The sequence below is a fragment of the Geospiza fortis genome, unplaced genomic scaffold (assembly GCF_000277835.1).
Source record: "Geospiza fortis unplaced genomic scaffold, GeoFor_1.0 scaffold99, whole genome shotgun sequence".
Taxonomy (NCBI): Eukaryota; Metazoa; Chordata; class Aves; order Passeriformes; family Thraupidae; genus Geospiza; species Geospiza fortis.
Window position 1 is genome coordinate 276,247 of NW_005054521.1, and position 15,958 is coordinate 292,204.

Genomic DNA, 15,958 nt, shown 5'->3' on the forward strand with positions numbered 1-15,958 from the left:
TGCTATTGAAACAGGCTTGAAGAGGCAACGGGGAGAGGGGAGGAGGCAGCTACTGGCACTGTCCTGTTGGCAGAATTAATGTACTTTGAGCTGTTGCCTTAACAAGGGATTTGTGTGTAGCAGCAGCAGTGATGCCTGGCAGAGACTCAGGAGTTGTGGCACTATGTGTGGGACTTTGAAGTGTATGGACTTAGGTACTGTATCAATTATTATGGGTTAATTGCAGGAAAGGCATATGGCAGCCCAGGCCTGTTTCTCGACACGCATAGTAGCAGGGACCCTGATAAAAACTATTTTTGTTGTAGCTGTGTGAGAAAAATCTCTTCTTCCAGTGGAGATAAAGTGAAGACATACAAAATGTGATTTTAAAAAAAAATTTTTTTGTTTCAGTTCTTTTTAACTGTGCCTTGTGTGGAACTTTTTTCCTGTTTTGATTCCCATTGTTGATCTGGGTGTTAATTGTGTTGACGTACATTGTGTTTCCCCTGTTATGCTTCCCTTTCATCTGATGGGTGTCAGTAACCCTACCAAGTTAAGAACAGTTAAGAAGGGAGAAGAAGAAGCTGAAATACTTGATGGAGTTGTCTGCAGGTAGTTAGTGCATCAGTTTTGCAAACTGTGTGATCTAGAGAAGACAGCTTTTAAAAGAAACCTGTGCTCTCTTTGTATGGCCCTTTATTCTTTGAAATGAAATGTAGGATTCTGGGGTTCAGTGCTAGAAAAACTGGCTGGAAGGCTCTCTTAGCTGCAGGAACTGAGAGATGGGAAGCTGACTGTGAACTGAAGTTGGGCTGAAAGAGCACTTTTAGTTGGAAGCTGCGTTGAATTGTTAAGATTGGAAAATATCTCTAAGATCAGAGTCCAGCTGTTATCCTGGTGCTGCTGTGTTCACCACTAACAGCATGTCCCCAAGTGCCACATCCACTTGTTTTTTGAACGCTTCCAGGTATGGTGATTCCACCACTTTCTGGGCCAGCCTGTTCCAGTGCCTGACTACCCTTCCCATGAAGAAATGTTTCCTAATATCCAACCTAAACCTTCCTTGGCACCATTTGAGTCCATTTCTTCTCATCTTGTTGCTTGTTACCTGAGAGAAGAGACCACCCCCCACCTCACTACAGCCTCCTTTAAGGGAGTTGTAAAGAGTGCTGAGGTCACCTGGAGCCTCCTTTTCTCCAGGCTAAACTCTCCCAGTTACCTCAGCTGCTCCTGATCAGAGTTGTGCTCTGACCCTTCCCCAGCACCTCAGGGTCTTTCTTGCAGTGAGGGGCTCAAAGCTGAACCCAGTTCTTGAGGTGTGGCCTCGCCAGTGCTGAGTACAGGAGGTTGATCACCACCCTCATCCTGCTGGCCACACTGCTGCTGCCATTCAGCTTGCTAAAAGCAAAAATGAAAGATTTGAGCCTCTTTGGCTTCCTGTGTTTCCTTACATTGGTGTTTGTGAGTGACAACTTGTTTATGCTGGAAGTGAGTAGGAAACCTGACCCTCTGGCATATCTTCTGTACAGCCAAAGGAAGCACTCTCTGCTTTCTGCTGAGCTCCTCTGTGGCTGTGGTACAGATCCACTTCGGTAACTAAACCACCTCTGACTGGCAACTGAGAGATCAAACATGGGGTAATTGCAGTTGGTGTCTCTCACTTCATTCTTCTCTCCCTATTCTCACTCAAAATACCAATTTAGGTTAGCTGCTCATTGTTTAAATTACTGGCTGCTGACATGAGGGTACATACAAGGTACATAGAACACAGTTATGGCCTAAAGCAATTAGAAAATACTGACTCCTTGAGTGAGCAACACCCTTGAACAAAATCACTCTGAAATGCAAGCAGGAGTTTGCCTGGTTTAAATGTGTGTGGCCTGCAAGGATCCAGTTAGCTCTCAGTGTTCATGAGGAGCTGTCACTTGCCATTTCCACAGTTCATGGTGAACTAGGGCACTGTCAGATCTGGAGTACTCTCATTCCCATCCTCAAGAGCCTGCTTGATGGGTAAGAAAGGGGAGAAAAAGTGAGCAAGAGGCCTTTTAATGCTTTAATCTGCCCTTAGTGTTTTAGTACAGCTTTGTTTGAGGGGACTGGAAAAGCACTGGTGAATCTTACTGTGGATAGAGATCCTGTTAGGTCCCTCAGTGAGTGTGCTATTAATAGCTGTGATTTTGGGGCAGATGAGAAGCATACTTTGCCACTGTCCTTACCCTGCACGATTTTTCTTGTAGCTATGGTTGAAACATCTTTCTTATCAAGTTCATGCTGTGCTTTCTAAAAAGCAGTCATTTTATATATTTTTTTTAACATACTGGGTTTGTACTGCTTCTGTCTTTGCCCCTGCTTATTGGCATTCTCTTACTTGTATTGGTTGAGAAGAGCTGAATTTGAGGGTTGACTTTTTTTGCTACACATTTTTGTTACATGAATTTTCCCTCTTGCTTTTTTGTCCCCCTAAAGGGAGAGCACAAAATGCCAGCTTATCAGTACTTTGTGCAGGGGAGAGCTGTCTGCTCCTGCATGCATGCCGACCATTCAGCAGAGGAGCAATTTAAGGCACTTAGGCGTAGACAAGCCTATTGTTTGATTAGTTGTGGTGCTTCAGAGGTATCTAGGTCATCAGAATATCATCTTTTTCCTCTTTCCTGACAGAATTGTAGCTTCAGGTGCTTCTCACTTCAGCTCACAGTTTATGTAACAGTTCTAGATCTGTCCCTTTAACATCCCATTGCCCTGAAGGAGCGCAGAGAGTTAAATGTATCTTTCTCCCTGTACCCTTCCCTTGCTCCTCTATTGGTCTTACTGGATGTCCAAACAAGTCTTTGGAACTTAGCTCATCAGTCCTATTTATAGCTGAAATATTTGAAACATTTAATTATTTCTGGCCTTAAAACGAGCTACTTGGCACTATTTACTAGTCAGCAATAGGAAAGCAGCGATGCATTAAGGTCTGTGGCAGCCCCATAGTTTCATGTGAGTTTATTGCATGGAGTAGCACTGCTGGAAAAAGGGGAGGACAATTTTGTGGCTTAAATCTAGGTTTGTTTTTTTTTTCCCAGAAGATGTGTCCAAATAAGGTTTGAAGGTTAACATATTTTCTTTCTGTGCTCTGGAACTCACTTCACACATGCCTACACTTTGCTTCGTTCACTACGTCAAAACAAGAAATGTTTAAGCACTTCGTCTCCCTTCTCTCCAAGGAAAAATTCCTACGTGGAACACTGAGAGAATGCCTTACTTTGAAATGCAGTGCAGCAGTTTCCTCATGATAAATTATTTTAAGCTTTTGATTCCAGCCGTGAACTCCCTCAGCGTGTGGAGGTTGAACAAAATTTCAAGCAAGATGGCTTGAGCTTAGTGTAGCTCACTTCAGTTTGCTTTTCACTGTTCAGGGGATGGTGGGGGAACCTGTCAAGCATCTGTTGTGAAATGTGAGCAGGAGACTTGAATTGCTGTAGTATGGAGGCAAATGGGTGGTGCTGTAGAGCACCAGGAAAAAGAGTTCAGAGATGCTCAAAGCTGAAGGGTCCAGGGGTGCTGGAAGTCTTGATTTGAAGTTGACTTCTAGCAAAGTGCAGGTTTCTGTGCAAGCAATATAAGGCTACCAGCTAGAAGATTTACTGCTTTATACTCTTTAAACTCCTTGTTGTGGATAGAGCAAATGGAAGTACTGATGAGGGACAGGTACACTGATGAAAGTGACTTAAAACTATAAAGCAAATGGGATTTAAAATATTTTTATGTTCTGCTGCATTTGTGGGCGATTGTGTTCAACTCACTGTCCAAAGAAGCAGTTACTAATTGTGATTCAGTGTTTGTTGATCAAAACCTTTACTGTATCTAAAACCAAATGAGTTTAGCAATTAGTATGTGCTTTTTTCTTCTTTTTTTTTAATGAAAGGATGTGGATAATATGTTCAAAGAGTTCAAGCTGTATTTAGGTTGAAACTTAAAGGTAACTGTTTGTATGTCCTGTCAATTAAAGTGCTTAAAGGGAAGAACTTGCATTTAAATTAGTCTGTCTCTTATTTTCATAGTGTGCAGGTGTCTGAGTGTTTTCACGCTCGTGTTCTTACACTGCAGGACAAGTAGGTCAGCTGCTGGCTGTGTACTTAGGGGAAGCAGGAATTGGCTTTTCATTTTACCTCATGCTTTAAGAAATGGGTTATTTAGTGGGTTTTGCTCAGTTGAAATACTGTCTACATATACAAGAAGCTACTGTTCTCAAAATCTGGCTTAGTATTTCAACAAATGGTGCTTGTTCTGGGTACTTAGCTGGTGAGAATAAATAGCAGTCCTGCTGTAGTTGCTGCTGAGTGAAATGAGGAGTTTATAGGGAAACTGAGTGGTAGTATCTTCCCTTGGCTATATTTGCTTCCATTCAAATCTGTCTGCTTCTGTGTCTTGCTGCACAGTGTTGCTTCTCTTGTGTTTCCCAGCCTGTTTGACCTGGGTTAGGAAGTGATTGTGTCAGTCAGAGCCGTGCTTTAGCCCACAGGTTTTAATGGAATAATTCAGGTTGGAAGAAGCCAAAATGGCATAGGGACTGATTGGTGAACAGCCACAGTAATAGTTGTGAATGGATGGCAGACTTCAGGGGCAAGTCCGGTTGATGATCTTTTTTGCATCAGTTCCAGACAGAGCAGCAGATCTGACCTTAGTCTGGAGTCTGTTAGTTCAGTACTACAGAAACTTCAAAGATCAGGTTAACATCTTGAAAAAACAAAAAAATATAGCTGTGACTTCTTGGGTGTGCAGCGCTATGCTACAAGTTCTAGTGCCATATGGTTTGACAGATGAGGACTCTTATGTATGTACTAAAAGCCTGAGGTTCACATCTTCTGTGCACATGGGAGTTTCCAACAGCATAGTGATCAACCCCTTGAGTGAGTTTGGCGAATCGATCAGTCTTTAATCTTGTGGCAGGAGGCAGCATTGCCTCTGTTGTGTGTGCAGAACATGAAACATTCCTCTGAAACAACCACTCCCTGTGTGAATGTATTGGGTTGGCAGTTCCATTACTGGGATGAAACTGGGCTTAGCAAAGTGTTAAAATGTACTATGAAAAACGAGCAAAACCCCCAAACCAACAAAAGTCTGTTGTTTTGGTTGGCTCTGTAGCAGTACTGAAATGTATTCTTATGGAGACCTATAAAGGGATGCTGCCTTGAACTTTGCAAGTCCAAAGTACTGTCCAGCAGGCTAGAAAGTAGAAGTAGTGTTGTAGGAGGAGTTAGTGTAGAAGTGGCCATTCTGTGAATGCCACCTCTTCTAAAGTTAGTAATCATCTCTTTTATACTTGATTTGCTGGGAATGGGCTATTGCAAGAACCTAGAGCAGTCTGTGGGATTTAGAACAAATCAGATTAAATTCTGAGTTTTAAGTAGTACACTGTGATTGTGCTGGGGCAGGTGAGGAAGGGGGGACAGCCAAGGGGCAGGGCTTTGAGTTCTGGATTGCATAAACTTGTGGCCTGAGCTGACCGGACAGTGCTGCCAGCATGTTTATTTTATGAACTGCTTTGGGAACTTCTGCAGTGCTCTTGCAGAAAACTGGGCTGTGAAGGGGGGTGTTTCTTGTCCTGACCTTTGTTTCCAGAGGCTGTACTGAAAGTAATTCTTGGAAGTGTAATGTGACCTTTCTAGCCATGATACTGAAGCCTTCTAGAAAGGCTCCCCAAGTGCTGCCTGAGACAGCAGCTAGCCAGTGTGACAGGGTGAGCAGCCACAAGGAAGGATAAAGGATCGAGAAAGGGTGTGACATCTGCCTGGGACGCCTGACAGGGTTGCATATGCTGATTATGCTGCTGGGACAGGCTGTAGCACTTGTTCTGTAGTTAACATGCTTGACCTGTGCGATGTGTGTCCTGTTAATTGCCAACTAGTTCAAAATCTTGAAAGGAGGGTGTTCTCTGCCACTCAAGCACGAAGTTATCAAACCAGCTCTTCTGGATGGATCAAGTTGCTTTCACAGCTGTCAGCACTGTCGGTCTCCACCCTCTAAAGTGCTTGACTGATGGCCATGATGGTCTTTTCTGTAGGTAGGTTGGGAACTTGTAGATATATTAAGCTGGTTAGTCAAAGTTAAAAAACAAAGCCAACAATCCAACTTGACCCAAACCAGACAAACAAACCTAACTGGGTGCTCTGGACTTGACTCCCAGTTTCTGCTGATAAGTGAAATCTAATAGAAGTTGAGTAGGGTCTAGGATAAATCTTGTCTCCTGTTCCCTCTGAGCTAATGAACTTCAGTGGTGCAGAATGCACATCTGTTAAGAAGATGTGAGCTTTTAATGGGCATATTTTTTGTAAGCTCTTGATAGTACTATCTTCTTGTGATAGGGAGAATTTGCTTGTTTATAAATGACTAATGATAAAGGTCCATTCCTCTTGTTTGTTCTGAAGAGGTTTTGTGTGCCTGTGCTCTGCACTGGCACAAGGATGCTGCTACAGCTTGAGGTCTTTGAGGTCTGACAGGTTTTGATGACTTCCAGGTAGACAGGATGGTTAATGTTGGGCTCCAAGTGAATGAAGAGAAGCTGCAGGTGTGGCTTCAAACCCTTTTTCAGTCTGCCCTAGTTTACAGACCCAATCCCTTACTGCAGCTGTGTATTTAAGTGAAGTGTGTATGTAAATAAAAGAATAGGAGGCTGTTCCAAGTAACCAAATTACACTTCCTACCAGGGCCATACCTTGAAGCAGAGGCTGTGAAACATTGTGTGAATGTATTTGCTAAAACACAGGCACCTCTTCTTGGAACTGTCTGACTTCAATACTTTTATCAGTAGATTATTCCCTTTATATTTGTAGGCTGTGATGCTGGAAGCTTTCTTTCTGGTTGTCAAAATCTTTGTCCTCCATTCCTGGGCTATCCTCCCAAATTTTCTGGCCTCCAAAGGATCCTGCCTATATGTGGCAACGCCTCATAGAGGAACTCTTTCAAAAAAGAGGAGAGGGCTTGTTTAATATCTGGGAATACAAAACCTTGAGGCCAAAAGTGAGAGACTTTCCTCTGAAGTGCTGACCAGTCAGTGTAGTTTCTATAGTTTGGTGTCCTGTTGACAGACTTTCTTTTAAAAGTTACTCCTTCCAGTTGTCAGGCCTGCTAGTATGATCAATTTTTTGGCCTGCTGTATTAATCACTTTGAGTTAGGGTGATGCTGGGACTGTTTTGCACACCTACTTGGATAATGTTTAGTTCTAGCTGCTTAGGATTTAAGCACTCACGTGTACTTCCTGTTCAAACCAAGCACCATGCAAGCTTAGTATGTTCAAACCAAATTTTTTAAAGATTTAATACCATTGGGCTTTGGGACACCACAAGATTTGATGCTTGGAAGTGGAAACATTCTGTCATTATGCAATTAAATGAGTAAGGAGAGCTGGGTAAGGAGAAAATTGCTGGAGAAACTTCAGGGTCACTGTGTTACCAGTTTTCCAAATTTATGGTAATAACTACAATGTCTCATTACATCCACAAAAGTGGAGCCCTGCCCATAAGTCTTTTGCTGAGAATGGTATCTCACATGCAAGTCTGGCAGGAATGACTTGGCAGGTCCTGTGAGCACTGGCAGGTTCTCTGCCACGAATGAATGAACCTGTGTGTTCCATGGTGCCTCATGGATGTGTCCTGCAGGAGAACACTCCTTGTGGGCTGCTTCCACAGGAAACCTCTCTGTGAGCAGCACATCAAGGGATTGGGGGTGGCTGCTGCCTTGGCTTGGAAATGGAAACATGACTAGAAGGACAGTGTACTGAAAATCATATGTGATAATCCCAGATAAGTAACTGGTAGGAAGGTGCCTTGGTCAGGTTTTTGCGCATGGGCTTCCAATAGAACATGGCAACATTTAAATTGGGAGTGGGAGGCAATTCAGTAAGCACAAAGAAGTTTCCAGATGCTTGTCAGGAAAAGTAGAGTCAGGAATGGTAGAGTTGATTTCTGCTGTGGGACAAACCTCAGTGTTGTGGTGCCTGAACAAGAGAGGAGACTTCACCTTGGATAGGGTAGTTTGGTTTTCTTTTAGGCCTCCAATCCAATTAGCTCCTGAATTCTAAAAGTCGGGAATATAGGATATTGGCACTGCTGTAGTGTGTGTCTGGAGGGCTGTGTTACCTTACATTCATTAGTAACTTTAATCTGAGTTACAGTTTTTTCAGCTACTGTTTTATCCTGAAAGAGTATTAATTGTTAAATTGTGTATAAAATACTCTCTTAACTCTTTAAAAAGAGTTGATACTTACTGTTGTTAAATCCTGCTTAATAGTGCATTATGGGAAGAATATGAAACCAGAAATGACTTCTTCAATGTTTTCTTTTTGTTTTGTTATCCCAGAAGTGTTGGGCCATGCACAAGTTCATTAGTTTATTGTCTTGCAAACAGGGAATAGGTGTTCTAAAGTCTGTGCTGTATTGAGACTTGAAACAGTGTTGGAATTAGAGAGGAGTTTATTCATCTGGTATTTGTTATCCTGGGCTTCCATACTAGATCCATGGTGTTGCTTGTGCCTGTTGGCAAACAGACCTATTGGCAGAAAACATTCATTTCCCCTGACACCCTTACAACAAGAAGGTGGTGATGTAAAAATGCCCCTTTTTAGTCCTTTTTCAAGCTTCTTTGAAACTATTCTTTTTTTTCCCCAGATAAAAGGCCCTTGACTTAAGATGCCTTTAAAAGGGGATTTGCAGCTGTAAATCAGGGTTGGGTTTTTTTTTGATTCCTTAATGCATAAAGAATATCTGAAAGAGAGAAGATCTGAAATACAGGCTAGACACAAAGCTACTGAAAATGGACAGGGAGCTTCTGTTGACCTCTTGGCATTCTCAAGAACATCACCCTTGCTGCTGGAGATACAAGTCCAGCTCAAGGCTTCACAATAAAAGAAAAAGTGTTGTTTGCCCTAAGCTGTGCCTCACTAAAGTGTTCTCACCTGTCAATTTGCAGGTAAGCTTTATGAAGAAGAGGAGGACGATGCGCTGCCGGACTCGGATGCCCTGCCGGACTCAGATGACGAGGTGGAACTGGACAAGCCGCGCCCCATACAGATTGTCCTTGCTCATGAAGATGACCATAACTTTGAGTTAGATGAATCAGCTTTGGAAAAAATCTTGCTTCAGGAACATATTAAAGATCTTAACATAGTAGTGGTGTCTGTAGCAGGAGCTTTCCGCAAAGGAAAATCTTTTTTGCTGGACTTCATGCTTAGATACATGTATAACAGGGTGAGTAGTTTGGATTTTTCCTGCAGGAGAAAAGTACTTTGGTATTTTAGTAAATTTCCCTTTTTGTTTGTTAAATTGAGCATAAATATAGCAGGTCAAAATTTTCTGATATACTGGGGGAGGGGAAGTCAGCTACTCTGCTTCTACACTGTGAAGAAGGGTATTTGAGTGACAGTTTTTCAATGTACCCTATCTTGCAGTTATTAAGGGAATTTATTGGTGTCCCAGTGTAAGTGGACAAAAGAAAAACTTGATGATGAAGTGTGATGGCCTTCTAATTGAGCTTTGGGGAAGGGCTTTTCCAGGTGGTGACTTGGAGGAGCCTTGCTGTGACTTTATCTCCCGAAATCATATTATAGCACTCACTTGCCCATTGTTGCAAAAATAAGTCTTACCAGATAGATAAATCTGCTTTAATATGATGTATGACAAAAAGGAGAAAGCTTCCTTTTTGCTGCTTGGAATGCATTTCTGAATGCAGTCCAGGAACTCTTAAAATCCTTTTAAGTTGTTGATTGATTAAAGCCTGATCCAAAATTTAATTTGTTCATTTAGTTTGTAGCTTTTGGCTAGTGTTGTCTTGTTTTTAGCCCTTGGCTTATGTGGAGAAGGTGGAGTAGGGTGTTCTGTGAACCATACACATCTGCCTGTCACAGTTTGTGGGGTGTTTCTTTTAATCTGCTTTATGAATATTGACAGGTCAGTGTTTTGTTGCTTTTTGAAGCTCTTAGAAACCCAGAACTGGGTTCCTTTTTTGTTCACTGCTCTTTGGAAGTAATTTGTGCTAGGTGGCTTGAGGGAAAATCAAGATGAACCCTGCAGTTACAGGAAGTATGAGAGTACAGCAGAAAAGCTGTTGATAGTTGGCAAATGAAGACTTCCTTCTCTCAGTCCCAGTGGTGCCTGTTATTGAGTTCCTCTCTCTCATTTTGGAAGAGCTGTGGAAGAAAGACCCTGAGGATAGGGTCTCAGGGTAGGAGGAATACAGAGTACCAAGCTGGTACTCCTAACTTCTTGAGGCTCTTTTAACCTAGGGAGGAAAAAGGTTTCATTTATTATGGATGGTGTTCAAAATTAACCAAACAATAAAATGCCCACCACTCCCTGCAAACAAAGGAAAACACAAACTCCTGCATCCAGTGATCTGAGCAAGGTGCTGGGCTGGGTAGAGGTAGTGTGAGTTTCCTTTTGAAAACAGAAGGGCTGGGCTTTAAACAAATACTCTTAATTTTCAGATTGTGAAATAAAACAAATGTTCATATAACAAAACAGATTGAAATGCTGTTTCAGTCTTGTGTATCAGGCCTCTCTGTTTCCTTTATTGTGCAGTCACTTTTCTCAGTTTTCTGTAAACGTCCTTCAACATAGCATTTGTTTCTCTTGAACTGAAGGTGCAAGCAAGCTTGCCCATCTACTCTAACAATTATTTCTTACCAAGAGCAGAGAAGTCTTGCTCTCCATGTGCTGCTTCTGGCCAGGTACTTCCATTCTGAAGATGTATTGCTTGCAGACCCTTAGTTGAGCTGATCCAACTCAGTGATGCATCAGAAGACACTGCACTTTGCTGAATTGTTTTTCTGCCAGCTCAGTGACGTAAATTGGCTTAGGGAAGGAGTTTGACAAGCATCAGAACTGCTGCAAACTGATTGATGGGAACTGGGGGTGATGGAGGATAAATGCAACACCTCCTCTTTGAGCACTCTTGAGTTGTATGAAGTCAAATGATATCCTCTGCTTATCCAAATTTAGTACAGGAGGAGAGATCTTGGTGTAGTTTTATAGTACCTAGTCTGAGCCCTCCATCTTTAGTCAGGCTCAGTTGCAAGTCTGTATTTTCTGTGAACTAAATATTGCGTAGATTACTAAAGTGACTGCATTCAGTTCAAGTGCCAATCAAGCAATTTTGGGGTGTCCTTTTATGTGGACATTAACATGCATAATGAAAAACTTACCAATAAAACCTTCAGAATCTCACTTTCTTGTCTTAAACCGAGTGCCAGAGGTCATGTGGAAAGTTGCCATTGTAAAAATCTCAGTGGTGCCAGGTGAAGTCACAGGTAGGATTTTGGCATGGCAGAGGTTGATCACTGCCTTCAGGGAGGTGGACATGTCATTTCAAGCACTGATCCTTAGTGCTGTGATTGCTCTTTTGAAATGGAACAGCAACACTTGTGTACTCAGCAAGCTGCTGCAAGGATCCTGTGGACTTTAGTAAGAGTTGGGTGCAGCAACACCTGTAAGTTTAGATGTAAAAGTTTATTTTTTTTACAGGAGTGTCATTTTCTTATTTTGAATTAATCCTCAGGGTGTACTGTGTATTAATGCACTCGGCAAATAAAGCTGCATTGGGCTTTTCCTTAGTGTGGAGTAAAGTTAGAGAAATTACCCTTTAGGTGATGAGATAAAATTGTAGAGCAACTTCTAGCTTGATTCCAGGTAGGAGCCTTTTTTTCCTCCTCCCATCTCCTGAATATCTTTCAAGCCAGCTTGATGGATGGATACTTAAAGTACTGAGCTTTAGCTAAGGGAAGATGCAGGTAACAAGCTAGGAGTGTTTCAAAGTGATGCAGAGGTCAGTCAGAGGCAGGCTTAAGTGCATCATCCATAAGATGAAGCAGCTTCAGGTGGAGTTGAGCCTGTTAAAACACCAAAGTCTCCTGTGATATGAATCACTTGTGAAATCAATTGAGGTCATATCTGTTGCTCATTGAGGGACTTGTCAAACTGTGTAGTTTTGATCTGATTTGTTACAAATGGGAGGAATACAAATAGGAATAATATCTGGACCGAAATGGGCTAAAGTATTCTTGTATAAAAGAAAAATGGAACATACTGAATAACAGAGTCTTTTTGAAAAGTAGAAAGCTGCAGCCCATTGACAGGTACATGTGAGGTATGATACACCATTGTTAAACTGTATCCTGGAGTGTGCTGCAGCACAAAGCAGGCTTGGAGCTTTCATTTCTAGAGTGGTCTGTGGAAGCATAAGCATCTTCTGGGATAGAAAAACTCCGGGGAAAAGCTGTTCAGGTTTTGCTTAGTGTCTCTGGTAGATGTGTATGTGCCCATCAAAATAAACTAAAGGGGAAAAAAACACCCAAACAGCCAAACCCAAACAACTGTACAGACCTGTAGAACTCTTTACTTGCATACCTGTGTTCATTTTCTGAATTTTCATCTGCTTATCTTCCCTTTGTCTGATCTAAGTAGCAGAGTTGAGTGGTGCACTGTTAGCATTTGGAAGAATGCTGCTGCAAACTGCTGGATTGCCTGCATGTTGCTAGGCATGAGGAAAATGTGCAGGTTTTTTCCCATCCCCCTTTAGAAATAAGCAGTTTCACTTAGTTGTTTCAAGTATTTTTATTCTGTACAGTCCCTGGGTACTCATGCTGTGTTCTGAAATGTGAAGAAATGTCTTGAGCTGTTATCTGAAAACTGCCAGTGTGGAGTCAGCAAGGAAGAGCCCAGAAGTGAATTGAGAAATCTCCACTTTGACCTTCTCAGTGGACTCTTTCCTGGCTGGTAATCTACTCTGGGCAGTTCAAGGCAATTCATTAAATGTCTCTTATGCCAGCTTGCTGTGTTCTAGCCTGTGAAAGAAAGCTTTGTATACACTGAAATCCTCCACGAAAGAAGTGGCAGGCAGACAACAGTTTAACTGATGAGGGGGCTACAGAAAAACCTATCAAAGTGAAACTTCCTTGGGCTGCCTGCTCATCCTCCTTACTTGCCAGTGCATGAGCTACATTTCTGGGTTAGATGTGCTCATATAATGGCTGGATTCTTGTGGGTGAGCTGCTGCTCTGTGTTGCCTGCCTTGAAGACCTTATTACAATTCCATCAGCCAGGAATGTTAGCTGCCAACTGTACTCACCTCTCAGATAGCTTCTCAGGTCTAATATGGGTGGGTTGATTGGCATCTATCAAACTCTTAAACTGACCTTTTCTCTGTAACTGGCAAGTATAGACTGTGAATCTTTTGGTTGTTGTCTGTTCTCTGTGGCATTGTTGTCTGTTCTCTGCAAGATGGCATTGGGGGTCTGGTGCTGGCTTCTGTTCGTGCAGGGACTCAAATGCTTAGCCAGCTGTTAGCGAGGGGGAAGGGAGAGGATTAAGTTAAGATCAGGTGTTTTGTCTCTTGCAGAGGTTTAGCTGTTCCTGAGTTGAAATATCTGCTGTTGTGTTAGAGCAGAATTTTCTCAGCTGTGAGAGTGGAACTGGTGGACAAAACTGTGCTGTTCTGGAGACTCATAAACTGTGCACACTTACATTTCAGCGACTGAAAAGTTGTGCAGCCACTCAGATACCTTGGGGTTGTTTTGTGGATGGTCTTGAAACACAGCAGAGTAGTGCTGTTTTAATATTTTGTGTAGTGTTGTCAGCTGGCTCTGAGGAAAATGTAATAGCAGTGTGGAAGTCTGCTAAAACATAGCATGTTTAAAAAAAAAATAGAAATCTCCTCCTCGGTTTTACATAAGTTTTTCCTTTTGTTTTGTAGACTTCTCCTTGTTGGATAGGTGGAAACACCGAGCCATTGACCGGGTTTACGTGGAGAGGTGGATGTGAACGGGAAACCACTGGCATTCAGATTTGGAGTGAAGTGTTTGTAATTGAAAAACCTAATGGAACAAAGGTGAGTGCTTAACTTACTTTGATTTACTCAAGATCTCCCTTGCAGGAGTTGTAGGCTTCCCGGTTTGGTTGTGTAGTGGGTTGGATTTTTTTGGTTTGTTGTTTTTTGGTTTTTTTTTTTTAAATAAACCAGAGAGGCTGTGGATGCCCCAGTCGGGAGGGGTTCCTGGTCAGGTTCAGTGGGGCTCCAAACAACCTGTTCTAGTGGAAGGTGTCTCTGCCTTTGGCAGAGAGATTGGAACAAGAGGATTCTTAGAGGTCCCTTTCAGTCTAAACTGTTTTTGTCATTCTAAAACTTAAATAGGATTTTTGCCTCTGTGTATACTTTCAATGTCGCAGATTTCATGGTGGCTCTTTGAACACTGGTTGCTTTCCTTTGCACTGAGCAGCTGTGTAACATATCTGGAAACTGTTATCAGTGGAAGGATGGAGATTTATTCTTACAACCCAGCAGAAAAATTCAACAATAGTCTCATTCTGAGTACTTTGTTTTGGCAAAGTCTGCCCTGTTCAGGCTGCTGGGTGGGTTATCCTGGGGATGTTATAAATCTGTAGTGGCTTTAAATACCATCTACAAACAAATGCCGGGGGGAAAAGCTCTGTAACACACGCTGTTCTTTGAAGGGTGAGAATATGTTCTAACTTGTAGCTGTGTTCTAGTAAATTGTAGTGCATGGCTGTAAGTACTTCAGGGTCTGGAAGCTGGTCCTTCCATATAATTTTAGCAAGCAGTCTATAAAAAAGGATTAAGTCTAACAGTGAGAAAAAAAGCACTAACTTGATTCTTTTTTAACTCTCAAGTCAGTTTGACTGCCAAGTTTACTTGGAGGTGTTTATGCTGAAATGAGGTGTTAATGTCATTAATAAATATTTACTGCACAATGGTGGTGGTGATCTTGAACTGTTTGTGTTCTGAACCGTCGGTTTTAGGTTATTTAAATTTCATACCCTTTGCATTTGCAAAGGAAACATCTGATGCCCAATCTGTGGGACATGGATTTTAAAAATAGTGGCTTAGTGGTGTTTAACAAATTTCACAGCTAACCAAACATTTCTCTGGTTAAAAACCAGTTATGTGTGAATCTGCTTATGCTTTGGGAACAAATCACTCACTTGTTCTTGCTTCTCAGTGGGAAGGAGAAGGGAAGTGTAGCAGATCCCAAAGATGGGAGTTGGACTGATTAAACTTTTTTCATTAATATCACTTCCTTCCTTCCTTGTCATTCCAGCAGACAGTATCAAAAATTATCTTGTTTTCTACTGAAAATAATTATCTTAAGATATATATATATATATATGTATATGTATTTATAAGTAGCATCTTACTCTTAGCTCTGATGAACTGTGCTAGATCTGCAGCTGAGGCTGCTGTTCTTCCAGTGAAGGAGAGCTATCATCAGTTGGTCTGCCTGGCACCCCCACTGGGCCAAGGAGGGTTCTTTCTCTGGGAGAAGGTAGCCAGGCAAGGCCAGAGGCTGATGGCAGGGCCCTCTGCTGCTGCTCACTCAGCCGTGGGTGTGTGCAGTCACATGGGCAGGGAGCTGGCTGAGGTTTCTTCAGCAAGCACAGGGGCAGAGACTTGAAACAGAACTGACCCCAGTGGCCAGGAGTGTGGAAGTGTCCATGATCTGGATAACTGCTGCTCTTCTTTCAAACTCTGCAGGTTGCTGTACTACTCATGGATACCCAAGGTGCCTTTGATAGCCAATCCACTATCAAAGACTGTGCAACAGTTTTTGCCCTGAGCACCATGACGAGCTCTGTCCAGGTGAGAATATCTGTGCTGGCAAATAATGACAGAACCCTCTGTACTGAATGTGCAAAGAATATCTCTTGAGCCACACTTGGAAAGTTCACCTGCATATCTTCCTCCATTTCTGATTTAAAATTCCATACTTTTTCTAATTTTCAGTGTGGTACATAAACTACCCAAGTTGCTGGGTGGAATCAAGGGTATGCAAGGCCAGGCTGAGTTAAATTGCTGACAGAACTGGGAAATCCCCATCCCCCCAAGATGTCAAAGTAGGAACTGCTTCTTTACAGATGTGTTACAGAATCTTCTTTAAGGCTGTAGATACAGGTTGGGGTGACATTATGTTGTGATCAGCCAAACTTAAAA

General features: G+C 42.2%; 1 protein-coding gene across 3 annotated transcripts in view; it reads left to right on the forward strand.

Annotated features, from left to right (window-relative positions):
* The window catches only part of ATL2 (atlastin GTPase 2), a 40,705-nt gene that overhangs the window by 11,146 nt on the left and 13,601 nt on the right, over nt 1–15,958 (forward strand). The window contains exons 2-4 of one of the 3 annotated variants that reach the window (XM_005429079.2): nt 8,930–9,207; nt 13,706–13,840; nt 15,503–15,607. In XM_005429079.2, the coding sequence (XP_005429136.1) occupies nt 8,930–9,207; nt 13,706–13,840; nt 15,503–15,607 (518 nt within the window). Of the gene's footprint in view, nt 1–8,929; nt 9,208–13,705; nt 13,841–15,502; nt 15,608–15,958 lie in introns of those variants that run through there. The other 2 variants (XM_031063671.1, XM_031063672.1) reach the window with 2 other exon arrangements.